General features: G+C 42.7%; 1 protein-coding gene across 1 annotated transcript in view; it reads right to left on the bottom strand.

The window, feature by feature from the left end:
• The window catches only part of LOC128664316 (collagen alpha-1(VII) chain-like), a 913939-nt gene that overhangs the window by 445744 nt on the left and 444897 nt on the right, over positions 1 to 23298 (bottom strand). Inside the window, exon 72 of the mRNA XM_053719156.1 lies at positions 3885 to 3920. Within this exon, the coding sequence (XP_053575131.1) occupies positions 3885 to 3920 (36 nt within the window). The remainder of the gene's footprint in view (positions 1 to 3884; positions 3921 to 23298) is intronic.

The following is a 23298-nucleotide window of genomic DNA, read 5'->3' on the forward strand; positions in this document are numbered from 1 at the left end:
CCCCGGTGCTGTTTAAAACAACAAACTTTTGATTGAAGTAATAAAAAACTAAATTTAATAACCACACTCCTCTCACACATCCTATCTATTAGTTAGGTGCAAGAGAATGACTGGGTGTGACGTAGAGGGGAGGAGCTATATAGCAGCTCTGCTTGGGTGATCCTCTTGCACTTCCTGTTAGGGAGGAGTTAATATCCCATAAGTAATGGATGACCCGTGGACTGACTACACTTAACAGGAGAAATTATAATTTTTCACTCATATAAAAACTGTCTATTAAAAATTATTCATATAAATATTATAAAAAAAATATTTATAAGGGTTCAGAAGTATATGGTATTGGACTGCAAAGGGCTAATATATTGTGTGTGTGGCTAAATAATAATTCTATAATAATAATTAATAATCGGCTAGATTACGAGTTTTGTGGTAAGAGGGGTGCGGTACTAACTTGCACATTATTGTCACCGCTCACTTACCTATAGCGCTGGTATTACAGGTTTCCCTAAACCCGGCGTTAAAAGGCAAGAAGTGAGCGTAGAGCAAAATTGTGCTCCATACCGCACTCCAATACCAGCGCTGCTTAAGTCAGCGGTGAGCTGGTTGTACGTGCTCGTGCACGATTTCCCCATAGACATCAATGGGGAGAGACATTGGATCAGTCCATTAGATCAGCCAATAGGATTGAAGCTCAATCCTATTGGACATTGGATCAGTCCATTGGATCAGCCAATAGGATTGAAGCTCAATCCTATTGGCTGATTGCATCAGCCAATAGGATTTTTTTCAACCTTAATTACGATTGGCTGATAGAATTCTATCAGCCAATCGGAATCTAAGGGACGCCATCTTGGATGACGTTACTTAAAGGAACCTTCATTCGTCGGGTAGTCATCGAAAGAAGAGGATGCTCCATGCCGGATGTCTTGAAGATGGACCCACTCTGCGCGGATGGATGAAGATAGAAGATGCCGTCTGGATGAAGACTTCTGCCCGTCTGGAGGACCACTTCTCCCGGCTTGGATGAAGACTTCTCCCAGTTTTGTTGAGGACTTCTCCCGGCTTCGTTGAGGATGGATGTCGGCTCTTCAAAACTGTAACTGGATCTTCAGGGGTTAGTGTTAGGTTTTTTAAAGGGTTTATTGGGTGGGTTTTATTTTTAGGTTAGGGTTTGGGCAGCAATAGAGCTAAATGCCCTTTTAAGGGCAATGCCCATCCAAATGCCCTTTTCAGGGCAATGGGGAGCTTAGTTTTTTTTTAGTTAGGTTTTTATTTGGGGGGTTTGGTTGTGTGGGTGGTGGGTTTTACTGTTGGGGTGTTGTTTGTATTTTGTTTACAGGTAAAAGAGCTGATTTCTTTGGGGCAATGCCCCGCAAAAGGCCCTTTTAAGGGCTATTGGTAGTTTAGTTTAGGCTAGGGTTTTTTTATTTTGGGGGGCTTTTTTATTTTGATAGGGCTATTAGATTAGGTGAAATTAGTTTAAATATCTTGTAATTTGTTTTTTATTTTTTGTAATTTAGTATTTGTTTTTGTAATTTAGGTATTTGTATTTAATTTTGTTAATTGTATTTAATTTAGGGAATTGATTTAACTGTAGTGTAAGGTTAGGTGTTAGTGTAACTAAGGTTAGGTTTTATTTTACAGGTAAATTTGTCTTTATTTTAGCTAGGTAGTTAGTAAATAAACCCTAAGATAGATACAGCAGTTATGAAGCAGCGGTCTAAAGACCGCTGCTCCAGAACCCTGTCCACCTGCTCTGATGAGGCGGACTGGAATCGGCGGAATTCAACTCGATTGAGTACGATCAGGTTGATTGACACCCCCCTGCTGGCGGCCGATTGGCCACGAGTTTGCAGGGGGCGGCGTTGCAATGCTGAATACGGAGAGCTTATTGCTCTACTCATTCAGCGATGTCTGTCGGACCTGATCCGCACTGTCGGATCAGGTCCGACAGACATTTCATAAATAGGCCTCCATGACTCACACACAAGTGGGGTGGGAAACCGCTTGAGTCAGCTCATATTATTTTTCACCAATTATGGTTGGTTATTCATTCCTTAAGCTATAATACATTTTACTACCTTTAAGTACCTGAGAGTGCTTTTAATTTAAACATCCTAGTTTACGTGACTTAATAAAAGTTGTTTTAATTTTTGTGATCCCACATTTCTCATACTGCAAGTAAGTTGTTTACTATTATCAGCATTTTTAAGATGTCAGATTAACCCCTAAACCCTTGAGTGCTACTAGTGTATTCTAGAGTTGGTCTCTTTTCCTCTCTTATTATCTGTTTGCAAAATACAAACTGTCTGTCTTGTGATTCTTTTCAAGGGGGTGATTCTTTTCAATACCCACTGTACATATATATTTTAAGCCATAACACAGTCCCCATAGGCCGCTAAGTAAAGGCACTTTTCAGTTTCTCTAACACCCCACATCCTTAAACTTTAAGCCCTTAAAACTGCTTTGTGCAGTTATTTAAAAAAATAAAAATGCTACTTTTTTATTTTAAAAAGCATCACTACACTTTATTTTGGGGGCAATTGAGGGACATTTTAAAAATTACCGCAAGCTCAAGGTAGCATTAACCAGCCACTTGTAATGGCTGGTTATTTATCGTGTGCAGATTTGCCCGTTTATAGGCGAAAGTTCAATTAGCGCTCCACTTGTAATCTAGCCCTTAGTAAAATATGCTGTAAAAATCTATGAACGTGCTTCTTATGATGCTTCAGTAAAACAGAGTGTGCTCAAACAAAGAATCAGATACTTTTTCTTCCTCTGCGACCGCCTTGGCTGTCTTTGCACCATTGCTTACAACAGAGTTAACTAACAGGTGAAGCGAGTTTTGACACTAGTTTTACTTTTTAATAGCAGTTAAACACACTGGAGCCGATTTACCAAATGGTGGGCGGACATTATTCGCTGTAGCGAATCATGTCTGCCAGACATCGCTGAATGCCGACAGCATACGCTGATTGCATTTAACATTACACAAGCAGTTCTGGTGAACTGCTTGTGCAATGCTGCCCCCTGCAGATTTGCAGCCAATCGGCTGCTAGCAGGGGGTGTCAATCAACCCAATCGTATCTGATCTGGTTGATTGCTGTCTGCAGTCTCAGAGGGGGCAGACTAGTTAAGGAGCAGTCTTGTTACATTCCAGCAGTTTAATGAATCTATAAATAAGTGTGGTACGAGAATAATACAGTTAACCAAATAATGTAATTTATATTATATTTGTTTTATTTTTATTGTATTGGAAACGCAAGTGATATTTTTAAATATTGTTCTATAATTATTGAAAGAAGGATTCACAGGATGAAAAGGTTAAATATCGCGGGGGAGATATTCTCTTACAAGTAAACTTTAAGAATTGAAAGATAGATTAGATAGATGATAGATAGATATATAGAGAGAGAGATGATAGAGAGATAGAGATATAGATAGATTAATAGATAGATAGATAGATAGATAGATTAGATAGATGATAGAGAGAGAAAGAGAGATAATAGATAAATAGATAGATGACAGATAGAGAGAGAGAGAGAGAGAGAGAGAGAGAGAGAGAGAGAGAGAGAGATGATAGAGAGGTAGAGATATAGATAGATGATTGATTGATTGATTGATTGATTGATTGATAGATAGATTAATAGATAGAGAGATAGATTAGATAGATGATAGAGAGAGAGATAGATAGATAGATTGATAGATAGATAGATGATAGATAGATAGATAGATAGATGATAGATAGATAGATAAATAGATAGATAGATAGATTAATAGATAGATAGAGAGATAGATAGATTAGATAGATGATAGACAGAGAGAGATAGATAGATGATAGATAGATAGATGATAGATAGATAGATAGATAGATAGATAGATACCTTATATTTTCTTCCTCTTCGTGTCTCTGGATGAGGCTAAGAGAAATTAACAAATAGATCATTCTGATAAAAGTCTAAAACACTGCTATAAATGCATAAATAGAAACATGACTTTGCAAATAAAAATGTCTGACTGAAGAAAAGTAGCTGTATCCATGGTAAAGGCAAAGTAAAGTCACAATATCATGCAATTTTAAAAAACTGTCTAATATACTTCTCTAAGTCTAATTTGCTTCAGTCTATTGGTATCCTTTGTTGAAAAGCATACTTAGGCTGGCTCAGAGGAAAAATGCAGCTCTAGGAGCTAGCTACTAATTGGTGGCTTCACATAAATGCCTCTTGTCGTTGGTTCACCTGATGTGTTCAGCTAGCTGCCAGCAAAGTAGTGCTGCTCCCTTAAAGGGACACTAAACACAAAATAGATTTGATGCATTTCCCTTTAATCATGGGTGCTGCCATTATGAAACCTAGGATTCACTGCAGGTATCTGAAGGAGAGTTGCTGCACATGTGCAAACAGCGCAATACTGAAATGAAGTAAAAACCAAATGTATGCTTACCTGATTAATTGCTTTCTTTCTTGGCATGGAGAGTCCACGATGCCATTCATTACTGTTGGGAAATGAAAAGCCTTGGCCATCAGAAGGAGGCAGAGACACCCCAGCCAAAGCTTTAGATCCCTCCCACTTCCCATAATCCCTCAGGGAAGTAGGAGAAACCCAGGGTATAGAGGTGACAGAAGGAAAGGAAAAAAATGCTGCCTTAGAAAAAAATAAAAAGGGTGGGTTTGTGGACTCTCCATGCCAGGAATTAAAGAAATTTATCAGGTAAGCATACATTTTGTATTCTTTCCAAAGGCATGGAGAGTCCACAATGCCATGTATTACTGTTGGTAAACCAATACCCAAGATAGAGAGGACACAGGATGGACAGGGAGGGAAAATAAAGGCAGGCGTACCTAAACTGAAGGCACGACCGCTTGAAGTACCTTTCTCCCAAAGGAAGCCTCAGCTAAGGCAAAAACCAGAAACTTGTAAAACTTTGAAAAAGTGTGCAAAGAGGTCCAAGTAGCCGCTTTACATGTTCCAAAGAAGCTTCGTTCTTAATAGCCCAAGAAGAAGACACAGCACAGCTAGAGTGAGCCGTAATCCTCTCAGGGGGCTGTTGACCAGCTTCCTCATTGTAATGCTCATGGGATACTCCTTTATCAGACCGAACTCGGCCAGTAGTTTTGTTATCCCGGCGTCGAGCCAGAATGATAGGGAATATCCCAGAGCAGAGAAAGTTAGTAAGATGAGGACGACGACACTCACCACAGGCAGGACAGTCCACAGTGGCAACGGCAGAGCAGTCCAAGGATAAACCACTAGAATGACTAGAATGGTCAGGCAGGCAGGGTTTAGCAACATCAAAGCAGTCCAAGGGCACACCACTAGAATAGTCAGGCAGGCAGGATTTGGCAACATTAAAGCAGTCCAAGGGCACACCACTAGAATGGTCAGACAGGCAGGATTTGGCAACAGTAAAGCAGTCCAACGGCACACCACTAGAATGGGCAGGCACGATTTGGCAACAGTATATCAGTCCAGCAATTTAGGGGTTAACAGGCAGAGTAGTCAGGCAAGCAGAGTTCAGCAGTAGTAAATCAATCCAGCAAGTTAGGGGTTAGCAGGCAGACAGGCAGAGTTCAGGAAAAAAAAAGGGACTCAGAGAATATCACACCCAGGAGCACACAAGGTAACATCTATACTTGAGCAGTGATAGATCGATAAGAAGGCATTTAAAAAGGTGCAGGATTCCCGCCCAGGCGTCAGGACCAGAATGAGAGAGAGAGGAGCGTGAGGCAATGACGTCAGCACCGCACGCCTCCGGACCCGACACAGTCCCTGGCAACGTGCAGGGAAGGAGACGCCGTGCCCCTAGCAACGGCTAGAGCGGTGCGGCGTGACACTCATAAGCCAAACGAATGACACTCCTTAGCCAAAAGGAAAGAGTCGTTGCAGTTGTGACCTTGCGTTTACCAGCGTATACTACAAACACTGCTCTATCTGAATCATTAAAGTTTAATTTTGACTAGACTATCCCTTTAAATATATTTACTGTTTAATGCCCCTTTAATAAAGGTTATCAAGAAAATGAAGCAAATTTGATAATGGAAAAAGAAAATCTTTTTATGTTACTTTAAAGATTATTCAATAACTTTCATTTTTCATCTATTCTATCTATGGGTTCGTAAAATGTCATCTATCGTCTTCAGGTCTAATGAAATCAACATGGTATAAAAATTAGACAAAAAAATCTACACATTTAAGAGCTGTAAGGTTTGTTCTCACAGATATCTAAGGCAATGTAAGCAGAGTTTAAAGGCCTATGAGTGAGGGTTCGGCAGTGAAAGCAGGGTCTATAAGCCTACAAGTGAGGGACCTGCAGTGTAAGCAGGGTCTATAAGCCTACAAGTGAGGGTCCTGCACTGTAAGCAGGGTCTATAAGCCTACAAGTGAGGGTCCTGCATTGTAAGCAGGGTCTATAAGCCTACAAGTGAGGGTACTGCACTGTAAGCAGGGTCTATAAGCCTACAAGTGAGGGTCCTGCACTGTAAGCAGGGTCTATAAGCCTACAAGTGAGAGACCTGCACTGTAAGCAGGGTCTATAAGCCTACAAGTGAGGGTCCTGCACTGTAAGCAGGGTCTATAAGCCTACAAGTGAGAAACCTGCACTGTAAGCAGGGTCTATAAGCCTACAAGTGAGGGATCTGCACTATAAGCAGGGTCTATAAGCCTACAAGTGAGGGTCCTGCACTGTAAGCAGGGTCTATAAGCCTACAAGTGAGGGACCTGCAGTTTAAGCAGGGTCTATAAGCCTACAAGTTAGGGACCTGCAGTGTAAGCAGGGTCTGTAAGCCTACAAGTGAGGGCCCTGCACTGTAAGCAGGGTCTGTAAGCCTACAAGTGAGAAACCTGCACTGTAAGCAGGGTCTATAAGCCTACAAGTGAGGGACCTGCAGTGTAAGCAGGGTCTATAAGCCTACAAGTGAGGGGCCTGCACTGTAAGCAGGGTCTATAAGCCTAAAAGTGAGGGTCCTGCAGTGTAAGCAGGGTCTGTAAGTCTACAAGTGAGGGTCCTGCAGTGTAAGCAGGGTCTATAAGCCTACAAGTGAGGATCCCATACTTTAAGCAGGGTCTATAAACCTACAAATGAGGGTCCTGCAGTGTAAGCAGAGTCTATGAGGCCTACTTATCAAGCCTTAAACTATTAACCCCTAAACCTAACAACCCGCTAACTTTATATTAAATATTAACTCATCCCTATCTTATAATAAATTTAAACTTACCTTTAGATTTAAATTAAACTATATTAAACTACTAATTAACCTACCCTAAATATTATACTAAAATTAAATTAATCGGAATTAAGGTTGAAAAAATCCTATTGGCTGTTGCAATCAGCCAATAGGATTGAGTTTTCATCCTATTGGCTGATCCAATCAGCCAATAGGATTGAGCTCGCATTCTATTGGCTGATTGGATCAGCCAATAGGATAACATCTCAATCCTATTGGCTGATTGCAACAGCCAATATGATTTTTTCAACCTTAATTCCGATTGGCTGATAGAATTCTATCAGCCAATCGGAATCTAAGGGACGCCATCTTGGATTATGTCATTTAAAGGAACATTCATTGTTCAAGAAGACGTCGAACGAAGAGGATGCTCCACGTCTGATGTCGATGAGGACTTCTCCTGGCTTCTTTAAGGATGGATGTTGGATCTTCAAAACTGTAAGTGGATCTTCAGGGGTTAGTGTTTTATTTTTTTTTAAGGGTTTATTGGGTGGGTTTTAGTTTTAGATTAGGGTTTGGGCAGCAATAGAGCTAAATGCCCTTTTAAGGGCAATGTCCATACAAATGCCCTTTTCAGGGCAATGGGGAGCATAGGTTTTTTAGTTAGGTTTTTAATTGGGGGGGGGGTTGGTTGTGTGGGTGGTGGGTTTTACTGTTGGGGGGGTATTTGTATTTTTTATTTACAGGTAAAAGAGCTGATTTCTTTGGGGCAATGTCCAGCAAAAGGCTCTTTTAAGTGCTATTGGTAGTTTATTGTAGGTTAGGGGTTTTTTTATTTTGGGGGGGGGCTTTTTTAATTTCATAGGGCTCTTAGATTAGGTGTAATTCGTTTAAATCTTTGATAATTTCTTTTTTATTTTGTGTAACTTAGTGTTTGTTATTTTGTGTAACTTAGTGTTTGTTATTTTTTGTAACTTAGTTGTTAGTTTGTTGTAACTTTGTAATTTTTTATTGTAGATTTAAATTATTTGAGTAGGGTTAGGTGTTTAAATATATAACATAGTTAATTTAATTTGTAGTTTAATGTAATTTTAGTATAACAGTTAGGGTAAGTTAATTTTTAGTTTAATATAGTTTAATTTAAATCTAAAGGTAAGTTTAAATTTATTATAAGATAGGAATGAGTTAATATTTAATATAAAGTTAGCGGGTTGTTAGGTTTAGGGGTTAATAGTTTAATTCATTTTATGGTGATGTGGGGGCTGGCGGTTTAGGGGTTAATAGGTTTAGTAAGTGCTAGTGTTGTGGGAGGCCAGGGGTTTAGGGGTTAATAACTTTATTTAGTTGTCGTGGGCTCCGGGAACGGCGGGATAGGGGCTAATACATTTATGTAGGTGGCGGCGATGTCGGGGCGGCAGATTAGGGGTTTATAAGTATAATGTAGGTGGCGGCGGTGTAGGGGGTGGCAGATTATTGGTTAATAAATATAATGTAGGTGGCTGTGGTGTCGGGGCAGCAGATTAGGGGTTAATAAGTATAATGAAGGTGGCGGCAGTATAGGGGGTGGCAGATTAGGGGTGCTAAGACTCTGGGGTATTGTTAGGGTGTTAGGTGTAAACGTAACTTTTATTCTCCCATAGGAATCAATGGGATATCAGACTCCCATTGATTCCTATGGCATCTGCTGCCTCCAGTGCGGCGGATTGAAAACCAGGTACAATGGGATGGAAAAGTGGCGAGCGTACCTGCTAGATATTTGTTAACTAGCAAAAGTAGTCAGATAGTGCCGAATTTGCATTCGGAACATCTGTAGTGACGTAAGCATCGATCTGTGTCGGACTGAGACCGGCAGATCGTATGTTAAGTCACAAATTTCAACTTTTGCTGGTCTGTAGGCTTTGATAACTAAGGGGAATCAAGCTCTCCACAATTACGCTGCGGAATTCCAGCGTATTTGCGGTTGACAGCTTGATAAGTAAGCCTCTATAAGTCTACAAATGAGAGACCTGAAGTGTAAGAAGGTTCTTTACGCCTAAAAGTGAGGGTCCTGCACAGTAAGCAGGGTCTGTAAGCCTACATCTGAGGGTCCTGCAGTGTAAGCAATGTCTATAAGCTTACAAGTGAGGGTACTGCACTGTAAACAGGGTCTATAATCCTACAAGTGAGGGTCCTGCAGTGTAAGAAGGGTCTATAAGCCTACAAATGAGGGTCCTGCATTGTAAACAGGGTCTATAAGTCTATAAGTGAGGGTCCTGCAGTGTAAGCAGAGTCTATAAGCCTACGAGTTAGGGTTCTGCACTGTAAGCAGGGTCTATAATCCTACAAGTGAGGGTCCTGCAGTGTAAGTAAGAGAAGTTGTGTATAAGGGGTCTATTTATCAAAGCATCAAATGAAAATACGCTTGAATTCCGCGTCATATTTGTCGCGAGATTGATCCGCCATAGTTATAAAGGTATCAAGATCGGCAAATGTTGAAATTTGTGATGTAAAATACGATCCCGCGATCTCAATCCGACGCAGATCGATTCTTGCGTCATTACAGCTATTTCAAATTCACATTTGACTCTATTTGACACTTTCCCAATTTATCAAACATTTAACAGGTACGCTTGCGTGTATTCCGACACAGCGAACCTAGTTTTCAATCTGCCACCTTTGAGGTTGCGGATGCCAAAGAACTCAATGGGAGTCTGAAAACACAGAAAGCTTATGTTCAATGCTGCAAAAGAATGAAGTATACAGTATTACATAATAAAAGTAAATTAGAAACTTTATTAAAATTGTATACCCTTTCTAAATCAAACAATATTATTGCTCCACATTTCGTGCACTAGTAGATATAGGGATCAAAATGAAAAATACATTACTACTTATGGATTATGTTACAACTTTGTCTCTAATTACAAAGCAAGGGGACACATTTTATTTCTACAAATTTTTGCAAATTTTTGCCCCAAACTTGTCGCACTAACAGATATAGAGCTGAAAATGAAATAAATACACAACATAATATAGCTAACTTCCTTTTTATTTTATTTTTTTTAAATCTATTTGCACCATGTTTAAGCCATGTAATACAAGTCCCACTCTCAACTTCGCACCAACTTTGACGCAACACTTTTTGCACCAATTATGACGCAAAGTCCTAAACAACCCACACACTAGTGAATTTTTCAACCACTTTTGATTAGAATATGCATAATCACATGATTTATGTCATCAGCCAATCTGATTCAAATATACATTTTAAACTATCACTAACAAATCAAATTGCTCGATACTTGTGTCATTAATTACTCATCAGAACTTGTAAGTGCCTTTTGTTACACTGTTGTCATGTTTCTTGTGTGGGTATTTAGCAGTAGGAATAAGCACTACTTGATAGTAGGTACACAGAGCAGATCTTTATTCAGCTCAGAGGTAAGCAACAACACTAACTGAACTAACAGAGAAAACTAACATAAAGAAGATGGCTCCTGATCATAGAGTTCCCTCCCAGCTACAGAGTGTCTTTTCTTAAAGTAACAGTATACCACATCTCCCCAACTACTTTCAAATCCCCTCTTAACATTTAACACATCTTAACAAAAAAGAAACAATAAAAATGTGCTCCAATAGCTCAATATACTTTATCCTACAACATAATCTTTTAGTCTCTCTGGAGGGTGTATTGCCCTTCCAGCTCGTGATGTTTTGTGTCCAGCTTCTGCAGACTGTATAGGGACAAATTGTCCTTGATTTGCATCTGAACCTGGCACTTCAGTCTCTGAGTCAGTATTGTGAGTAATTTATGACTCTTCTCCTTTTTCAGGTACAAGTACCTGTGGCTCTGAGTGATCTTGTTCATATGTGTAATCCATCCGGAGATGACGCCGGTTTCTCCTGTACTGTCTGCCATCAGGTGTTTTAATTACATATGATCTTGGCTCAGGACCAACAGATGATATCTGTGCAGGCTGCCAACCCGCTGATGTCTCCATACGCACTGCATCCCCTTTTTGGAAGGCTTGTAGTGGCTTAGCACCATGATCATAATATACTTTCTGCCTATGCTGTAGCTCCCTCAATATTTGGTGTGCATTCTTAGGGATCTGGGGCTTTAATGCATGAGCTGCAACCGGTAACTTGGTTCTCAGTGTCCCACCCATTAAAAGTTGTGCTGGGGAATAGGCCATTCCAGTGATTGGAGTGTTGCGCAATTCTAGAAGCGCAATATGAGGATCTACCCCCGATTCCCATGTTTTTTGGAGCATGAGTTTAATTGTTTTTACAGTTCTTTCTGCCAGTCCATTTGATTGGGGGTAACCAGGACTAGAATGAGTAAACTTAATATCCCATTGTGCAGCAAATGCCTTCATCTCAGCACTGGAAAAGGGTACATGGTCACTGATAACTTCTATTGGGATGCCATGTCTACTAAATGTTGCTTTCAGCTTTGCAATTACTGTTGTTGCAGTTTTATCAGACAACTTTAGTACTTCAGGATACTTAGAAAAATAGTCTACTATTACAAGAAATGACGATCCCTTCCACTCAAAAATGTCCACTGCCAGTTTTTGCCAAGGCAGGTGAGGAATTTTGTGTGAGAGTAATGGTTCCTTTTGATTCGCTGGTAGGTGCCTAGCACAAATCTTGCAGGTCTCTACCATCTGTTGTATGTCCTTGGACATGCTGGGCCAGGATCATCCGAGCCCGTCTTTTGGTTCTCTGTATACCTTGATGGCACTCATGCAGACTTTCTAGAATTTTCCTGCGAGCATTCCGAGGAACTACAATCTTTTCACCCAGCAATAGGAGACCATCTTCCATGCGCAGCAAGTGCTTAAATTGCCAATATGACTGCAGACTTGGATGGAGTTGCCTTTTTCTTTGTGGCCAACCTTCAGACAGAAGTTGTTTAAGTTTGCTTAAGTCTGCATCTTCTGCTGTGGAAGTTTGTAAATAAAATAACATCTCAGTCCCAATAGATTCTGATGATGACAGTGTCTAGACGACCCTTTCTTCTGATAAACTGTCCTCTTCTTGTCCTGGTGGATCAACAGGGGCCCTGGAAAGAGTATCAGAAATAAACATATCACGCCCAGGAGTATAAATGATGTTTAGGTTGAATCGTTGCAGTTGTAAGAGCATTCTTTGGAGTCTTGCTGGTGGTTTGCTCAATGGTTTAGTGAGTATTGATTCAAGAGGCTTGTGGTCAGAATGCACTGTAACTGCTCTGCCGAATATAAACTGGTGAAACTTTTGTGTAGCATATACAATAGCCAATAGTTCTTTCTCAATCTGGGCATAATTTTGCTCTGTGGCAGTCATTGCTCTCGATGCATATGCTATAGGGCAATTGTCTTGAAGTAAGCAAGCTCCAAGGCCTGATTTAGATGCATCTGCCATGCTCTGGACCCCACTGCCAAACAATATCCTTGCAAAGTAACTTCCTCAAAGGAGCAGTAATCTCTGCCTCCCCTGGTATATATTGTGCCAGATACTGGACCATGCCCAAAAATCTTTGCAGCCCTTTTTTGTCCTCTGGGTCAGGCATTTTGCTAATTGCTTGGACTTTCTCTACATCAGGTTGAACTCCTGCAGGGGTGATGACATATACCGGACTTCTGATACTTTGAATTGGATTTTATCTGGATTGAACTTAATGTTCTGTTCTAATTCCCTGTTCATTACCTGTCTCAGGATCTGATCATGTTCTTCATCTGATGATGCAGCAATAATCATATCATCAACTATGATATGCACACCTGGGATGTCCCCAAAAATCTACATATTTTTCTGCTGAAATACTTCACTGGCTGACTTTATCCCAAATGGCATCCTGCAAAATCTAAAGCGCCCCCATGGGGAGTTGAAAGTGCATAGTTCTGAGGACTCTTTGTCTAATTTAACTTGCCAGTAACCATCCTTTTCATCAAGGATGGTGAATATGGTTTTCCTGGCCAGTTGACTCTGTACATCCTCTGCAGTAGGGATATTGAAGTGATGACGCTTTATAGCCTTGTTAAGATCACGGGGGTCCAAACATACCCTCAGAGTACCATTTTTCTTTTCTGTTACTACAAGGCTATTCACCCAATCAGTGGGAGTGTGTACTTTAGCAATGATCTGATCCTTTTCTAACTGCAGTAGAGTCTCTTTAAGCTTGCCCAGTATTGCAAATGGGATTTTCCTGCAACCATGTATGACTGGAGCAACACTTGGGTCCAAATAGATGTGGTAAGTTCCTTTAAATTGCCCAATTCCTTGAAATGCATCAGGGTAACGTTTTACCAGATCATCTTTTGTATAAAGTTTTCGTGTAGATACTGTGTGAACTTTGCGAAGTAAATCCAGTTCCTGGCATGCTGCTTTTCCTAATAATGGAAGTGAGGAGCATCGCGTAACAAAGAATTCCAGCTCTGCTGTATGTGTGGGGGTGGCTGCAGTGAGATGCACCATTCCTTCTGGATGGATTTTGGAACCCCCATAAGCAATTAACATAGTGTTAGTATTTCTAATGCAGAACTGTGCAGGGATCTTTTTTAAGAGAGTGATAGGTAGCACATTTGCCTCAGCACCAGTATCCAGTTTAAAGTTAATGGGTGCACCATTTATTTGCACTTCAGAGAACCATGCAGAATGTTTTAGTTCTTGTTTTACATCTTTCAATATTGCTCCTATAAATAAAGTTTCAACTGTTTTTACTCTGTCACACTCCTGGCCCTGTGATTTACAGCATTTTGCAAAATGATTCCTTTTGTGACAAGTGTAACAAACACACCCAAATGCAGGGCATCTTGGAGGTGGATGTACCCTGTCACACCTAGGGCACACATTCCTTTTTTGCTCAGTCCTTGCACTAGAGTGAGGTTTGTTCTTGCTGCCTCTAGTAGACTCTGCTTGGCTAGTGAGTGTGGGTTTGTAGTGTAAAGCATGAATAGTCTGGTAGGAACTTGCTGGTGTGTTTGCAGCCATAACCTGAACCTGGGATTTGGTAGCTTCAGCAGCCTGACATATCTCCACTGCCTTTTGTAGTGTAAGGTCAGCCTCTCTGAGCAAACGTTCTTTAAGTTTGGTATCTGTAACACTGAATACTAATTTGTCTCTTAACATGTCCTCAATTATTGCAGCAAACTCACAATCTCTGGCTTTTAGTCTGAGTTCTGTCATATACCTTTCAATGCCCTGCCCCTCATAATATGAATGTGACCAAAACTGATGTCGCTCAAACACAACATTTTTCTTTGGAGTACAATGCTCCCTGAACAAAGTCAGCACTGAGTCTAAGGTTCTTTCAGCAGGCACGGCTGGCTCCAATGTGTTGTAAATCTCTTGGCCTTCCCCACCCAAAACATGCAGGGCTATGGCAATCTGTGTTTTCTGCTCTTTTTTATGAAGTTCAGCTGCCTCAGCATAAATTAAAAATCTTTGCTCCCATCTTCTCCAGTTTTCACTTACATTTCCTGTGAATTGCAGAGGGCCTGGTGCTCTGAACATCTCCATGCTGATGCTAGAGAAACTGTGAATAAAGTCCTTGTTACAATCTCTTTACTCAGACAAGTGACTTTTTCAGCACTTCTGACACCATGTCATGTTTCTTGTGTGGGTATTTAGCAGTAGGAATAAGCACTACCTTGCCCAGTGCCATCACTCATATCTGGTGTAACAGTAGTGTAAATTTAAAAAAAAAAAACTTTTTTGACAGTGAAACATCAGTCTGCTTGTGTAATCTAATTGCAGTTGCCTGCCTGCCAGCGTGTGTGCCAGGCCCACTTGCCCACAGTGCCACCACTCATATCTGTTGTAACAGTAGTGTAAATTAAAAAAAAAAAAAAAATTTGACTGTTAAACATCAGTCTGCTAGTGTAATCTAATTGCAGTTACCTGCCTGCCAGCATGTGTGCCAGGCTCACAGCGTATACTGTGCCCACTTGCCCAGTGCCACCACTCATATCTGGTGTAACATTAGTGTAAATTTAAAAAAAAAAAACTTTTTTGACTGTGAAACATCAGTCTGCTAGTGTAATCTAATTGCAGTTGCCTGCCTGCCAGCGTGTGTGGCAGGCCCACTTGCCCAGTGCCACCACTCATATCTGGTGTAACAAACAGTAGTGTAAATTTTAAAAAAAAAACTTTTTTGACTGTGAAACATCAGTCTGCTAGTGTAATCTAATTGCAGTTGCCTGCCTGCCAGCGTGTGTGCCAGGCTAACTTGCCCAGTGCCACCACTCATATCTGGTGTAACAAACAGTAGTGTAAATAAAAAATATAAAACTTTTTTGACTGTGAAACATCAGTCTGCTAGTGTAATCTAATTGCAGTTGCCTGCCTGCCAGCGTGTGTGCCAGGCCCACTTGCCCAGTGCCACCACTCATATCTGGTGTAACAGTAGTGTAAATTTAAAAAAAAAAACTTTTTTGACTGTGAAACATCAGTCTGCTAGTGTAATCTAATTGCAGTTGCCTGCCTGCCAGCGTGTGTGCCAGGCTCACAGCGTATACTGTGCCCACTTGCCCAGTGCCACCACTCATATCTGGTGTAACAGTAGTGTAAATTTAAAAAAAAAAAACTTTTTTGACTTTGACATCAGTCTGCTAGTGTAATCTAATTGCAGTTGCCTGCCTGCCAGCGTGTGTGCCAGGCCCACTTTCCCAGTGCCACCACACATATCTGTTGTAACAGTAGTGTAAATTAAAAAAAAAAAAAACTTTTTTGACTGTGAAGCATCAGTCTGCTAGTGTAATCTAATTGCAGTTGCCTGCCTGCCAGCGTGTGTGCCAGGCCAACTTGCCCAGTGCCACCACTCATATCTGGTGTAACAAACAGTAGTGTAAATTAAAGAAACAAAAAACTTTTTTGACTGTGAAACATCAGTCTGCTAGTGTAATCTAATTGCAGTTGCCTGCCTGCCTGCCAGCGTGTGTGCCAGGCCCACTTGCCCAGTGCCACCACTCATATCTGGTGTAACAGTAGTGTAAATTTAAAAAAAAAAAAACTTTTTTGACTGTGAAACATCAGTCTGCTAGTGTAATCTAATTGCAGTTGCCTGCCTGCCAGCGTGTGTGCCAGGCTCACAGCATATACTGTGCCCACTTGCCCAGTGCCACCACTCATATCTGGTGTAACATTAGTGTAAATTTAAAAAAAAAAAACTTTTTTGACTGTGAAACATCAGTCTGCTAGTGTAATCTAATTGCAGTTGCCTGCCTGCCAGCGTGTGTGCCAGGCCCACTTTCCCAGTGCCACCACTCATATCTGTTGTAACAGTAGTGTAAATTTAAAAAAAAAAAACTTTTTTGACTGTGAAACATCAGTCTGCTAGTGTAATCTAATTGCAGTTGCCTGCCTGCCAGCGTGTGTGGCAGGCCCACTTGCCCAGTGCCACCACTCATATCTGGTGTAACAAACAGTAGTGTAAATTTAAAAAAAAAAAACTTTTTTGACTGTGAAACATCAGTCTGCTAGTGTAATCTAATTGCAGTTGCCTGCCTGCCAGCGTGTGTGCCAGGCCCACTTGCCCAGTGCCACCACTCATATCTGGTGTAACAAACAGCAGTGTAAATTTAAAAAAAAAAAACTTTTTTGACTGTGAAACATCAGTCTGCTAGTGTAATCTAATTGCAGTTGCCTGCCTGCCAGCGTGTGTGCCAGGCTCACAGCGTATACTGTGCCCACTTGCCCAGTGCCACCACTCATATCTGGTGTAACATTAGTGTAAATTTAAAAAAAAAAACTTTTTTTGACTGTGAAACATCAGTCTGCTTGTGTAATCTAATTGCAGTTGCCTGCCTGCCAGCATGTGTGCCAGGCTCACAGCGTATACTGTTCCCACTTGCCCAGTGCCACCACTCATATCTGTGGTAACAGTAGTGTAAATTTAAAAAAAAAAAAAACTTTTTTGACTGTGAAACATCAGTCTGCTAGTGTAATCTAATTGCAGTTGCCTGCCTGCCAGCGTGTGTCACAGGCCCACTTGCCCAGTGCCACCACTCATATCTGGTGTAACAGTAGTGTAAATTTAAAAAAAAAACTTTTTTGACTGTGAAACATCAGTCTGCTTGTGTAATCTAATTGTAGTTGCCTGCCTGCCAGCGTGTGTGCCAGGCTCACAGCGTATACTGTGCCCACTTGCCCAGTGCCATCACTCATATCTGGTGTAACAGTAGTGTAAATATAAAAAAAAAACTTTTTTGACTGTGAAACATCAGTCTGCTTGTGTAATCTAATTGCAGTTGCCTGTCTGCCAGCGTGTGTGCCAGGCTCACAGCGTATACTGTGCCCACTTGCCCAGTGCCACCACTCATATCTGTTGTAACAGTAGTGTAAATTAAAAAAAACAACTTTTTTGACTGTGAAACATCAGTCTGCTTGTGTAATCTAATTGCAGTTGCCTGCCTGCCAGCGTGTGTGCCAGGCTCACAGCGTATACTGTGCCCACTTGCCCAGTGCCACCACTCATATCTTGTTTAATAGTAGTGTAAGTGTACATTTAAAACAAAAAAAACTTTTTGGACTGTGAAACATCAGTCTGCTTTTTTGTGTCAGACTCACAGGGTATACTGTGCCCACTTGCCCAGTGCCACCACTCATATCTTGTTTAATAGTAGTGTAAGTGTACATTTAAAACAAAAAAAAACTTTTTGGACTGTGAAACATCAGTCTGCTTTTTTGTGTCAGGCTCACAGCGTATACTGTGCCCACTTACCCAGTGCCACCACTCATATCTTGTTTAATAGTAGTGTAAGTGTAAATTGAATTTTTTTTTAAACTTTTTGGACTGTGAAACATCAGTCTGCTTTTTTGTGTCAGGCTCACAGCGTATACTGTGCCCACTTGCCCAGTGGCACCACTCATATCTTGTTTAATAGTATTGTAAGTGTATATTTAAAAAAAAATGACAGGCAGAGGCAGGCCACCCCGCAGGTGCCATCGTGGTCGTGGTGCTGTGATTCCCTTTGGCCCTAGAATAATGCCCAGTGTTAAGAGGCCACGTACCATGAACTCGAAAAGTTTTGAGGAGGACATAGTTGACTTTTTAACACAGGACACCCAATCTTCTATAGCTTTCGCTCCGAACCTTGACGCACCATCCTCCTCCAGCTTATCTACGGGCACCTCTCAAGTTACAACTTGCCCGCCTGCCGCCACCACCAACACTAGCACCACAGCCGCTTCACTTTATCTGGCAGAGGAGTTATTTACACATCATTTGGAAGAAATGAGTTATGCGCAACCATCATTGACAGAGGATGTAGATAACAGTGATATGTCTCAGTCAGGCAGCATTACAGACATGGACGTACGGTGTGATGATGATGATGTTGTACCCGCTGATGCTTCCTTTGTTGATTGGTCAGATACAAGTGAAGCAGTTGATGATGATGATGCGTCCGTGGATGTCCCGTGGGTGCCCGCTAGAAGAGAAGAAGAACAGGGGGAAAGTTCAGATGGGGAGACAGAGAGGAGGAGGAGGAGGAGACGAGTTGGAAGCAGGGGGAGGTCGTCGCAAGGAGCTAGTGGCAAAGTCAGACAGCATGCATCGGCACCCAGGGTCAGCCAGACAGCACGCCAATCAACGCATGCTGTTGCCACCACCAGAATGCCGTCATCGCAGAGCTCAGCAGTGTGGCATTTTTTTTGTGTGTCTGCCTCTGACAACAGTGATGCCATTTGCAACCTGTGCCAAAAGAAACTGAGTCGTGGGAAGTCCAACACCCACCTAGGTACAACTGCTTTGCGAAGGCACATGATCGCACATCACAAACGCCTATGGGATCAACACATGAGTACAAGCAGCACACAAACTCAAAGCCGCCATCCTCCTCCTGGTCCAGCATCTTCAGCCACGTCAACCACTGCTGTCCTCCTTGCCCCCTCTCAACCATCCGCCACTCCGTCTCTCTTCCAGAGCATTTCCTGCTCATCTGCCCACAGTCAGGTGTCTGTCAAGGACATGTTTGAGCGTAAGAAGCAAATGTCACAAAGTCACCCCCCTTGCCCGGCGTCTGACAGCTGGCTTGTCTGAACTGTTAGCCCCCCAGCTTTTACCATACAAGCTGGTGGAGTCTGAGGCGTTCCAAAAATTTATAGCTATTGGGACACCGCAGTGGAAGGTACCCGGACGAATTTTCTTTTCACAAAAGGCAATCCCCAACCTGTACTCGATTGTGCGAAAGGAAGTAATGGCATGTCTGGCACACAGGGTTGGGGCAAGGGTCCATCTGACCACTGATAGCTGGTCTGCAAAGCATGGTCACGGCAGGTATATCACCTACACTGCGCATTGGGTAAACCTGCTGACGGCTGACAACCATGGAATGCGTGGCTCTGCAGAGTTGGTGACACCGCCACGACTTGAAGGCAGGCCTGCTGCCACCTCCTCTACTCCTCCTACTCCATCCTCTTCCATAACCTCCTCGGCTGAGTCCTCTTCTGCTGCTGCGTCTTGCTCCACATCAACGGCACCCCCCCCAGCTCCCCAGGTACTATTCCACATCCCGGATACGGCAGTGTCACGCCGTCTTGGGGTTGACTTGCCTGAAAGCAGAGAGTCACACCGGACCAGCACTCCTGTCCGCCCTGAACGCACAGGTGGATCAGTGGCTGACTCCGCACCAACTGGAGATCGGCAAAGTGGTTTCTCACAACGGAAGTAATTTGGTGGCGGCATTGAAATTGGGCAAGTTGACACATGTGCCGTGCATGGCACATGTGTGTAATCTGATCGTACAACGCACCAACTGGAGATCGTCAAAGTGGTTTCTGACAATGGAAGTAATTTGGTGGCGGCATTGAAATTGGGCAAGTTGACACATGTGCCGTGCATGGCACATGTGTGTAATCTGATCGTACAACGCTTTGTGCATAAGTACCCAGGCTTACAGGACGTCCTGAAGCAGTCCAGGAAGGTGTGTGGCCATTTCCGGCGTTCCTACACGGCCATGGCGCACTTTTCTGATATCCAGCGGCGAAACAACATGCCAGTGAGGCGCTTGATTTGCGACAGCCCGACACGTTGGAATTCAACACTCCTAATGTTCGACCGCCTGCTCTAACAAGAAAAAGCTGTTAACGAGTATTTGTATGACCGGGGTGCTAGGACAGCCTCTGCGGAGCTGGGAATTTTTTTGCCACGTTACTGGGCGCTCATGCGCAATGCCTGTAGGCTCATGCGTCCTTTTGAGGAGGTGACAAACCTAGTCAGTCGCACCGAAGGCGCCATCAGCGACATCATACCATTTGTTTTCTTCCTGGAGCGTGCCCTGCGAAGAGTGCTGGATCAGGCCGTAGATGAGTGTGAAGAGGAAGAGTTGTGGTCACTATCACCACCAGAAACAGCCTTATCAGCATCACTTGCTGGACCTGCGGCAACGCTGGAAGAGGATTGTGAGGAAGAGGAGTCAGAGGAGGAATGTGGCTTTGAGGAGGAGGAGGAGGAAGACCAACCACAACAGGCATCCCAGGGTGCTCGTTGTCACCTATCTGGTACCCGTGGTGTTGTACGTGGCTGGGGGGAAGAAGATACCTTCAGTGAGATCACTGAGGATGAGGAACGGCAACCAACCTTGTGCAAATGGGGTCTTTCATGCTGTTGTGCCTGTTGAGGGACCCTCGTATAAAAAAGCTGAAGGAGAACGACCTGTACTGGGTGTCCACGCTACTAGACCCCCGGTATAAGCATAAAGTGCCTGAAATGTTACCGAATTACCGCAAGTCGGAAAGGATGCAGCAGTTCCAAAATAAATAAAAGAGTATGCTTTACACATCGTATAAGGGTGATGTCACAGCACAATGGGAATATAACAGGGGAAAAGGTGAAAGTAATCCTATCGACTCCCACGACCACGCCGGCAAGGACAGGACGCTTTCCAGACGTGTTGTTGATGGAGGACATGCAGAGCTTTTTAAGACCTATGCATCGCCACAGCCCTTCGGGGTCCACCCTCAGAGAACGACTCGACCGACAGGTAGCCGACTACCTCGCCTTAACTGCAGATCTCGACACTCTGAGGAGCGATGAACCCCTTGACTACTGGGTGTGCAGGCTTGACCTGTGGCCTGAGCTATCCCAATTTGCGATAGAACTTCTGGCCTGCCCCGCTTCAAGTGTCCTGTCAGAAAGGACCTTCAGTGCAGCAGGAGGTATTGTCACTGAGAAGAGAAGTCGCCTAGGTCAAAAAAGTCTAGATTACCTCACCTTTATTAAGATGAATGAGGGATGGATCCCGAAGTGACTGACATTGGGCGATACATTCAACTAAAAAAAGCCTGATGAGATGAGCTGCCTTGGGCTAAAAATGGTCAACACGCTGCTGTATTTTATCTTCGAATGCCGGATGACTTGCATGACTTATCCGCCACCAACTAGGGTTCAAGCCGCAATGTTTTAGGGCACTTTCTGCCTGGGAAACAAACATCAATTTTTCTGGCCGCTGCTACAGCAGCGGCTGCAACAATTCCTAATTTTTCAGGCATGTGTACAATACATGCCAAATTTTTCTGGCCTCTGGTGCTGCACTGTGGCTTCAAAAACCACACCACTCATATCTGGTGGCACAGTAGATTGCACGCGCAGTGCCCCAAATTTGAAGTAGGAGGACCGACCAAGCATCTTTTTCCATCTCCCGGTTCCTAAAATCCATGCCATATACACGTCCCCTTATAGGGGGCCTAACAGGTATTAAACTGATCAGAATAGTACTACTTAACACACCACTCATATATGGTGACACAGCAGATTGCACGCGCAGTGCCCCAAATTTGAAGTAGGAGGACCGACCAAGCATCTTTTTCCATCTCCCGGTTCCTAAAATCCATGCCATATACACGTCCCATGGCGCCGCAACTGCCTCTGGGAACCTTACCATGGGTCACAGACCCCACATCTTGTAATTCTCTCTGGGAAATTATCTATCTATCTATCAAATCTATCTATTTATCTATCTAATCGATCTATCTATCGTATCTATCAAATGTATATTGCATCTATTGATCTATCTATCTAATCTATGTATCTATCTATCTATCAAATCTATCTATCTCGTGGCCGGACTGTTTTGTGACAGCCACTTGTGTTTCGGCCAAATGTCCGTCAGCCAAATGTCCGTCGGCTAAAAGTCCGGCCACGATTGCATGCGCAGTGCCCCAAATTTGAAGTAGGAGGACCGCCCAAGCATCTTTTTCCATCTCCCGGTTCCTAAAATCCATGCCATATACACGTCCCCTGATAGGGGGCGTAACAGGTATTAAACTGATCAGAATAGTACTACTTAACACACCACTCATATCTGGTGGCACAGTAGATTGCACGCGCAGTGCCCCAAATTTGAAGTAGGAGGACCGACCAAGCATCTTTTTCCATCTCCCGGTTCCTAAAATCCATGCCATATACACGTCCCCTGGCGCCGCAACTGCCTCTGGGAACCTTACCATGGGTCCCAGACCGCACGTCTTGTAATTCTCTGTCTGGGAAATTATCTATCTATCAAATCTATCTATTTATCTATCAAATCTATCTATCTATCTATCTATTGTATCCATCAAATGTATACTGCATCTATTGATCTAGCTGTCTAATCTATGTATCTATCTATCTATCTATCAAATCTATCTATCTCGTGGCCGGACTTGTTTTGTGACAGCCACTTGTGTTTCGCCCAAATGTCCGTCGGACAAATGTCCGTCGGCTAAAAGTCCGGCCACTATTGCCCGTGCAGTGCCCCAAATTTGAAGTAGGAGGACCGACCAAGCATCTTTTTCCATCTTCCGGTTCCTAAAATCCATGCCATATACACGTCCCCTGATAGGGGGCGTAACAGGTATTAAACTGATCAGAATAGTACTACTTAACACACCACTCATATCTGGTGGCACAGTAGATTGCACGCGCAGTGCCCCAAATTTGAAGTAGGAGGACCGACCAAGCATCTTTTTCTATCTTCCAGTTCCTAAAACCCATGCCATATACACGTCCCCTGGCGCCGCAACTGCCTCTGGGAACCTTACCATGGGTCCCAGGCCACACGTCTTGTAATTCTCTGTCTGGGAAATTATATATCTATCAAATCTATCTATTTATCTATCAAATCTATCTATCTATTGTATCTATCAAATGTATATTGCATCTATTGATCTATCTATCTAATCTATGTAT

This window comes from Bombina bombina, chromosome 6 (genome assembly GCF_027579735.1).
Source record: "Bombina bombina isolate aBomBom1 chromosome 6, aBomBom1.pri, whole genome shotgun sequence".
Classification (NCBI taxonomy): Eukaryota; Metazoa; Chordata; class Amphibia; order Anura; family Bombinatoridae; genus Bombina; species Bombina bombina.